General features: G+C 32.1%; 1 protein-coding gene across 2 annotated transcripts in view; it reads right to left on the reverse strand.

The window, feature by feature from the left end:
* The window catches only part of LOC106460502 (arfGAP with SH3 domain, ANK repeat and PH domain-containing protein-like), an 83,429-nt gene that overhangs the window by 33,835 nt on the left and 39,853 nt on the right, over positions 1-9,741 (reverse strand). For both annotated transcript variants that reach the window (XM_022387252.1, XM_022387251.1), the window contains exons 6-7: positions 8,061-8,110; positions 4,817-4,892 (exon numbers count right to left, since the gene is read on the reverse strand). In XM_022387252.1, coding sequence (XP_022242960.1) covers positions 4,817-4,892; positions 8,061-8,110 — 126 coding nt within the window. The remainder of the gene's footprint in view (positions 1-4,816; positions 4,893-8,060; positions 8,111-9,741) is intronic.

Genomic DNA, 9,741 nt, shown 5'->3' on the forward strand with positions numbered 1-9,741 from the left:
ATAATTAACTAAAATATAAAAGTCACACCTAAATACAGTTTAACTGCATCTCTAAATATAACATATTTAGGTAAGAAACAACTGTAGGTGCTAAAGTTGATCAAGCCGCCAACAATACTATAGGTAGTTAAACATACCCTGTGGCGAAAACTGTACGCCAATTTCAAAATAACCATTGTTGGATTATAGTACAAAATTAGTTCTTTCTAATGACTATATACATTCATATATAACCTCTATATGTAGGCTGTAAAGTTCAAACAAATCTATTGAAGAGGGTGTGTGGCACCAGTCAGAGGTTGACAAAATTTATTACTTGTTTCAACTGCATTCATCCAGAGAACTTTGAAATGTACGTGTCAATAGGTTAAGTAAAGTCTTATTGTCTAGACATACATCTACATAACTGGCTTTATATTACTGAAGATACAAAGAGCCAAAGTAGAGAATTTTTCATAGCTTGTGGGTCACATGACAATACATCTGAAGTTTTAAGTACTTTTTTAAAGGTTCCTTTTAAAATAAGGGACTTAAACTTAGATAACATAAAACTTTGAATCACACCATACATTATAATGTTGATTTTATTCACAAACATTGATAGTAAAGGTTCTTAAATAAATTTTGAATGTAAGTCAGTGATTTGTGCAGAAGTGTTTAAAGGGGTATCTGTGTGAAAGGGTTAATGCTGAACATTTTGGTTATATACCTTTATATTTAGCATTAGCTTTGCTTTTCTACAATATCAAATAGAATTTTTAACTGGTTTGAGGTAGCTGTTCAAGACCACATACATGTTTGAGTTATACACTGCATAGGTACCACAATAACTCTCTCAGTACACATTTGTTTACAAAGTCTTATGTTATCCTCCATCTAACTCTCTCTCAGTTTCCCATTACAAGTTCCCCTTTTTGTAGTCTTTTTCATATTTTAGAGATTATTAACATAATTTTATGCATATATCCCAGTTGAAAGAACTGCTAATTTCGCCCTACCTTAACTTTGAGAATATATCATTATTTAGTTATATTCTAGTAAGTATTTCAAAATTTCATTTAACTGTTCTGCATGTGCTCAGTGTCATCTTTGTAAGTCACATGTACAAAGATTTGAAACCTGCACTAATCCTCTTGCTTAGACCAAGGTTATATACATATCACAAGGATTATTCTATAAGGTTTATACTTACTTGATCCTATTTGTGTGTCATGCCTTCCTGAAGTGAAGTCACACTCACTTCAAAGGTTGAAACTACTTTTTTAAGTTAGTACTAGTTGAAGGTTTGTCTCCCTTGGAGATATATAATACAAATGATCATCGATATAGATAATTAAGGATTGTGGGACCCAATGCAAAGATCTTGGTCTACCCTAACAGTGTGATATCTTCATTATTCTTGTTCTTTTTGTTGTCTTATGTCAACATAAGAAATACTGCTCTCTGCCCCAGCAGCCAGCTATAAATGAGCTTAAAGGCTGGCCAGTTGAGTAAGATTTACAATGTTGTATTAATAAAGATTTTGTTCTATTTGTTCATTTGTGTTTGCTAGTTTTCCTCTGCTGTATTAAACCATTTTATTCTCTGCAAACATTTCTAGAACTTCCTGTATTGCAGATACTCATAACTATCTGTAGTAAATCAATGTATATCACACCTGAGCATGATGATCATAAGTATGTTGTGTTACACAGTGTTTAATTTGAAACAACTTCAAAATAAATTTTATTTATAACTGAACACAGATATAAATATGCCTTAAAGAATGGTGGTACAAGTAAGAAAAGGAGTAAATTATACTGGCCTTCAGCATGCATGTTTCCATAAATCTCATGTCCAAAAGATGCAAAGTTAAACTGATAAAAAGTTCTTGCAAAACACTGATGTAATTTTGTGTTTAAGGGATAACTGGCCATGACTTAAGCTCAAGAATAATTTTGAGAACTTTTGGTGGCAGTTCAGGTAGTTATAGTGTTAAATATAGGGATTATTTTTAAATCCAAGAAGAAAATATTGGTGTACATGTTAACATATTTTTTGTATGATAGCACTTTTAAGTATGTATTTTCCTTGGGTGAATTATACATTAAGGGATTATGTAACATAATTCCATAAGGAACAGATTACAGAACAGTTAATTAGAGGTTAATATAATCTTGTGTACATGGTTAAAATGTCTCAACTGGCACAGACTAAACATATCAAATACTTCGATTATCAGAGACATACATTCATATTAGTCAGTTTTCTTAGTGACCAGAAGTATTATCTAACATGCATCTACCATGTTTACACTTTTATTGCTTTGTTCTTTCTTGCTAGATCTAGGTGGATGACAGGTACTGAGGAACACAATTACAAGGATTGTCTCTTGCATTATGGAAGCTCAGTTTCCTAGGTCTAAAGACAGTTAAGTATTCTACAGATTATGTACTAAGAGTTCAATTCAGCATGTTTAAACTCTTGCACAGCCCACAGAATTAGAAGTTTTCACTCAGTTTAATTCCTTAATTACGTCAGCTTTCTGTAGTTTGATCTTATCCTTTTCCTTTGTATTGGTATGATTTGAATAAGTTAATACTGAAGCTAACTCATACTTCTAGTAAGAGTCTTTCATTTTCAAATACATTTAAATTTTGGTACTCTATGTTAGCATGTTACTAACATACACTAAGGATACTATTCAAGCTGTCTTCTTTACTCAGGGCATATATTAAACTTGCAATGAAAACTACATATTCACTATGGCCATCAAATCACTGTACGCTTCTATTTCACACAGTGAAGGCCTGATCAAACTTAAATATTTTTAAATCGGAGATTCTTACTTGATCCTCTCACACACAAACATTACAATGATTAGCTGAATGTGTATTCAAATTAAACAGCTTCAGTTTTAATGGAAACTGTTACTAAGTAGATTTGCTGAATTGCTACACAAAAAGATGGGCTCAGCTTTTACAAACCTTTTTACTGGATACACTGAAGGTCATATGTTCAGCCAATACATTAGACAGCTACTCATGGTTCCTGTCAGTACATTGATAACATAGTGAAAGCAGTTTCTATGCCTAAGACAGAACTAATCCTTCATTTTATCTTTTGTAGCTTCTTATCATCCTGTTCTAGAATTCATGCAGGAATCATCTGATAAAACACTTTTCTCTCTCTCTTGAGATCAAAATTTTTGTACAATATTACTGAACTGCCAGTATGCATAAGAAAACAGATTTTTCATGTAATGCTTTGATATGTCTTGATCTTAAAACAATAATAAGGCAATGAGAACAAAAGCTATAAGGTGAATACTACAAATACTGTATTAGAATGGGTTATCCAAACTCCCTTGTTTCTAATGACTTTACCTAGGACTAAGTTCTAAGTAGGGTAAATATAGAACACAAGAACCATATTATTCTTGTATAAACTTATAATCATATCAACAAGCACATCATATATCAAAATTAATAATTAAAATATATTTTCAAATGACCCTACTACCAGTTCTATTTTAAAGAACCAGCCAGTAATGATCATTAGCATGTCACCAACTTCAAAGACCTAATGATACACAACTCAAAAAAAAGTAACAAAAATTTAAGCATTCTTTTAAAGATTATTTAGGCAGAGTATTCATGATGAACAAACAAGGACAGAGGTCTTTTAAAACGTTGTCATTTCTACATGAGCTACTTTTGTAAATTAGTCCCCCAAGTGTCACTCTGAACTAAGCAGTTTCCTTTGTTTATTTAAGAATTAAAGCAACATGAAATATCAGGTACTTGCAACTGTCAATGAAACTGAACTCTTAATGAGGTTCGGTGAGTATGTTATATTAAAATGATTTTAGTGCTTCATCATGTTGTTACAGTCTGTGTTGTACAGCCATGCTCTATCTGATGACCACGTATCTTGACAATAACCCTGCAGTGTAATTTCTTTGCAAATGGCTCCATAATAATGTTATCATGTCCAAAATACACAATGTCTCTCTGCAGCTTTTCATAACCCATTTAGGACAATGATCTCCCAGCACCAGTTTCAACATACTGATTGCACAGAAATCTATAGGTGCTGTTATTTGTCAACTTGACAGGTATGTCTTTGTATGGTATAGAATGAATACCTATTTCATTCTTCAGCTGCTTAAGGTATGTGACAGTTAAACAGATATGTTGTGAAAGTAACTTACATAAACATAACTTGCATCACTTTTCCAAGTGGAGATCCTTCTTGATTATGCTGTGTACTGTTGGCTGGGGCATGTGGATGACTTTTGCCACCAACCATGTAACAGGTCCACAAACACAACTTCAATTACCATTAGATGGGATATAACTTGTTGTAGGTCTCTTTCTTGGCAGTCTTAGTTTCCCAAGTTGACTTATATTCCATTGCTTTTGAATGCCATTAAGTACAGGAATATTCCATCTTGGAAATTCTGAGTCCCCAATCTGAACACATTTTTATGATCTGAATGTATGAATATTTATTATTAAAAGTGCTGTTACAAATTTTTTCCAAAAGCAGTCAATTTTCAGTGGCATCATACTAACTACAAAATTCCAAACAATATCAAAATGTATTTCTGATACATGTCATGTGACTTGCTAATTTTCATATTCAAAATAATTTTAATATAACATACTCAGCTCTCTATACAGTTAGTAATAACTAGTCATATGTAGCTATGTTCATTTGAATTTGAAGTGTTTCTTGTAAGGTATTTTCTAATTTTTCGTATGAGTCTGAAAGAGTATAAAAGTGTAATACTGTTGATATCTGCATTTGGATGTAATACAAGATCACTACCTACCTCTGCTGGTGAAATTTCTGTTCTAATGAGACCTACTTCTTTAGCTTGTTGTTTCTTCTCTTTCTCTATTTTTGTCCTGTCAAAACAAACATCAATAATCTATTCAAAAAATGTTTTAATTCAGTATTACAATAAAAGAGTAGCATTGAGTGTGACACAGAAAATTAAGAAAATATAAAATTAATGTCGATGATAATCTGTTGTCTAAAATATCTTATAAACTTGCTTACTGAGAAGAAATAAGCTAAATATAATCTTAGTTAGGAGATTTAGGTGAACTAATATCAAAATGAGTGGGAAATCATATGGTGAAGAATTGTAATTTTATTGTAATTATAATTTTGATAAATCTACTATTGAGGACCAAAAAGAAAAAAATGGTATTAAAACATAGTTAGTACCAAATGAACATTTCAAATATTTTACTGAGGGGTCTAAGAATTTGACACAAGATATACTTTATTTCATTTTAAATCAAAAATCTAACACTGCAAACACCTTCATTCAGTAGTCTAGTTATTAAAAATTAGCTAGCTAGATGTAAAGATCAGTTTTCAAATACACATTTCAAAACATAACCTCCATTATTCACATTTACATAAAAATCATAACATGCTACAGAAAGTTGTATGAATCTAAACATTCAAATGTAAAGGTTCCATAAACTGTTTTATCACTGATTTGGAACATGATTTAAAAAGACATTAACATAATGAGTATGATAATATATATATATATATATATATATACATATATATGAACATAAATTAATTACTGTTTAATTTTACTGGCATTAATTGGCTAGTCAAGTTTTAATTTTTCTTCTTTTACCTTATCCCTTTGAGAAGGCTTATGGACACAGCCAGGGATAATGCAACTGAATTAATTGGCTAGTCAATTTTTAATTTTTATTCTTTTACCTTATCCCTTTGAGAAGGCTTATGACACAGCCAGGGATAACGCAACTGACTCACTTTTGATTCTATGAACACCACCCAACCTTAGGTCTAACAGGGGAAATAAAGGCATAAAAACTAAGGAGAAACATTAATGAAAATGAACCATCAAGAAAAAGCATTAAGTATGAAAATAGAGAGAATCACAGGCTTCTTCACTATAACATAAGACAGTATTCAACCTTGACTAATGAGAATTCACTCACTTTGAACTTGAAGTTATTTCATTGTTGTTGTTTTTTTTGTTTCAGAAGTACTATAGATTACAATGTCATGTAACTACAAATACTTTTCTACGACTCTAACATATTTCGATAAATGTTCATGTTTCACATTTTACTAAAAACCAAATTTTTATGATTTTTACTCAAATAATAACAAATATAATGAAATATATTATACTTAAACCCTAAATATGGCGAAAACCTATTTATGATGGTTCAGTTGCTTCTGCATAAACAGATAAATTATTTTTCAAAATGTAAATTTGTGAAATATTCATCATCCCATTAGTTTCTATGATAGAGAAGCTTCATTGTATATCATATCTTACATCTCAAAATAAAGATGGATTATAGAGAAGACAGGCAGAGGCAAGCTAAGAACACTCACAAATCTACAGCCACAGGATGTTAGGCTGCCCCATTTAACAGTTTCTGTGTTTGTAGAAGAGAAATAGTTACATCATAATACATGTAAATTACTGTATGTCGAACTCTACTCTTGACAAGAGAAAAATATGCTCAAGTGATTAAAATCAGAAATACTAATGGCTATTTTTTTAGAAAGTGTGAATATGTTTTTCTGTTATATATAGCACAGCAAAATCTTGCATATCAACCAGAACTAAGATATTATAGAAATTATTTTGTTCTATCAACTGCTTTTTAAATTTTGGTCATGGTTAACTCTTCAGTTTCTTTTGTCAATAATTGACTGATTATTTAAATAATATCAGCCAGCTCAAATTAACCCTTTCTAGATGGAAGAGGTTTCACTGATATCCTTTGATATTTTCTTTCTCACAATGGAAGTATTTAATCAAATTACATATGACTTGGTAAATATGAACTAACAAAGTTAAAATCACAAACATTACCTTTACCAGATTTTTAACTACAAAAAATTCATATAATATGATTTAGTAATTCAATCATTTTAAGTTGTGAAGTTCCTAAAAGTTTCTTGGAAAATATTGTTTTAGAAACTCACTAAAAGTTTTCCCCTTCATATTGTTGATCAGAAAGTTTCATTTTGTATATCCAGTTAATTTCAAGTTGACTGCTTATTCATTTACATACTTCTTCTGATACTTTATTTTGCCCATGGCAAAAATTCTCAATGATCTGTCACTAACCCAGGACCCAATCTTTGAAAATGGCATCACTGTTACACTTGTAAGGCTAGGTACCATGATTTTTGCTAAATTTGTCTTGGTCAACCATTTATGTTCACTTTCTTTTTATATAATATTTGTAACTAAAGAAAACTGTAACTTCAAGTAAACAATAGAGAGAAGTTTAGTTGTATACTTTTATTATAGTATTAACTGTATCATGTCACATGATCTTTGGCCATTGCCCACTAGCTAAATCTTCTAAAAAATAAAAAGCTCTCTTTTCTTAAATACTACAAATATTAATGACTAAGATAATTTAATCAACTGTTTTAGTTTCAATTAAATTCACTATTATTTTGTGAATGACATAAAAGAAAGTTGCTACAACATAGGATTTTCACTCAATAGAGATACATTTTATTTCATCAGATACTGTTTAACACCTTCTGTATGCTCTGTATTTTTGGAAAGAATTTTTCTTTGATATTTCAAAAGTATATATGTTTTTACCAAAGTGATGAAAGGTGGTAAAAAAAAATCTATTGCAATTTTCATTAGAAAAAAACCCAACCTAAGTACCAATTCTTTAATATTGAAAAATAACTTTGTACTATGATATGAGTGACTCTTAGAGCATGCAGGACCAATAATCTTGACTTCTATGTTCTTGCACATAAAGGTACATCAGGAAGAATTCAAGAACTCGAGAATTAGCACACTGATCAGTTATAAAGAGTGCACATGGAACTCCTAATATGGTTAACATAAACACAACTGTTCAAGTAGTAGTCTCAGTTCTAAAATAAAAAGCCTTACTATCAATTTTTATTAGGTTAATCCCTTCGCTCAATTAGTAGAGCACTCACCTGCTGTACAAAAAGTTTCAGGTTTCATCTAAAGCCAAGGGAATTACACATTCAAAAATATATTCATATGAAACAATACTTACATTTTTGCTTCATAATCTCTCCATGCTTTATCAAAAGGCCTTTTTAAATCCTAGAATGTTAAGAATAAAAAATTGTAAGCTTAATATTAACATTTCAATAAAACAAATTAGAAAGTTATGTTAAATAAAAATCCATATCAATAACAAATATTTTATTCAGATAAGGGTAAAAGTATTAAATTATAGAATGCTTTAGAGACTGATTTATTATTGAAAATGTAATGTTAATTGGTTCTTAAATTTATCAAGATTAACGTTAAAAATAAAAAGGCAAGATGTCCTATTCATTATATACAAGTAGTGACCAAAAAAATGGAAACACCAATGTCAAGTAACTTCATAGGGTGTTGGGCCACCACATGTGGCTAGTACTGCCTGTATGCGGCATGACATAGAGTCTACCAGCATCTAGAATTCTACAAGAGGAATGTAACACCACTCATCCATGAGACAATCAATCAACTTACGCCTAGTTGATGGATGTGGAAAATGCTGTCTCAGGCATCATTCCAGAATATCCCATTCATGCTCAATTGGGTTCAGATCTGGTGACTGAGAAGGCCATGATATATGGATAACATTAGTGTCATGCTCCTCAAATCATTAGGCAACTACTCATGCTTTGTGGATGGGGCCATTGTCATCTTCAAAGACACCCCTCTCTGCAGGATTGAAATGCTGTAACATGGGATGAAAATGATCACTCAGTGCCATTCAGTAACAACTGGCATCAACCTTGCCTTCTAAGGGTATAAGTGCACCCAAAAATCATGCCAGGAAAATGTGCCCCACACCATTACGGAACCACCAGAACCCTCCATTGTTGGAACCAAGTGCTCATGACTGTAGAGTTCTTTAGGTTGGCGCCACACATGCACTTGTCCATTTGTCGAGAACATGATGAAGGATGATTATCTGATCATATCACATTTCTCCACTGCTTGGTAGTTCATAGCCTGTGCTCTTTGCACCATGCAGTGTCAGGTGTGATAAGTGGTTTGTGCACTGCAACCCAACTATTGTATCCTGTTCTGTGGAGTTCTCAGTGGACCATTTTTGATGAAACTGGCTGCTCTCACCCCAGGTTGAAATTTGCAGTCAATTGATCTGCAGTTACTTGCCTGTTTTGCCTTGCAGTTCAAATTAATGCACGGACATCATAATTCCGGGGTATGCGCTTCTGTTGCCCTTTGATGATGATGTCCTTCCTTCATAGTTCCATGCTGACATCATCTTAAACACCATTGCTCATGAAACATCAGGAAGTTGAACTGTCTTAGTCACTAAAGCTCCCACCTAACTCGCCCCAACAATCACCCCTCTTACAAAGTCATTGAGGTCTCCTTTTGCAGTCGTACTAGCCTTGATTATAGGCAACCAGGCCTGTTCAGTATTTTTATACATGACCCTGTGCATGCTGGGATGTTATATGCTTAATTAATGGATGAGCTACTTCTTGTTGTCCCTCATTTACCCAGGTGTTTCCATTTTTTTGTCCTCTACCTGTGTGTGAGTGTGTGTGTGTGTGTGTGTGTGTGTGTGTGTGTGTGTGTGTGTGTGTGTGTGTAGTATATATATATATAGTAGTAGTATACTACTACTATAGACTAACTACTCTACTACTAAACTAAAACTAAACTATTATACGTACGTCGTAACTAACTTTACTATTAAGTAAAGT

The sequence above is a fragment of the Limulus polyphemus genome, unplaced genomic scaffold, assembly GCF_000517525.1.
Source record: "Limulus polyphemus unplaced genomic scaffold, Limulus_polyphemus-2.1.2 Scaffold782, whole genome shotgun sequence".
Lineage (NCBI taxonomy): Eukaryota > Metazoa > Arthropoda > Merostomata > Xiphosura > Limulidae > Limulus > Limulus polyphemus.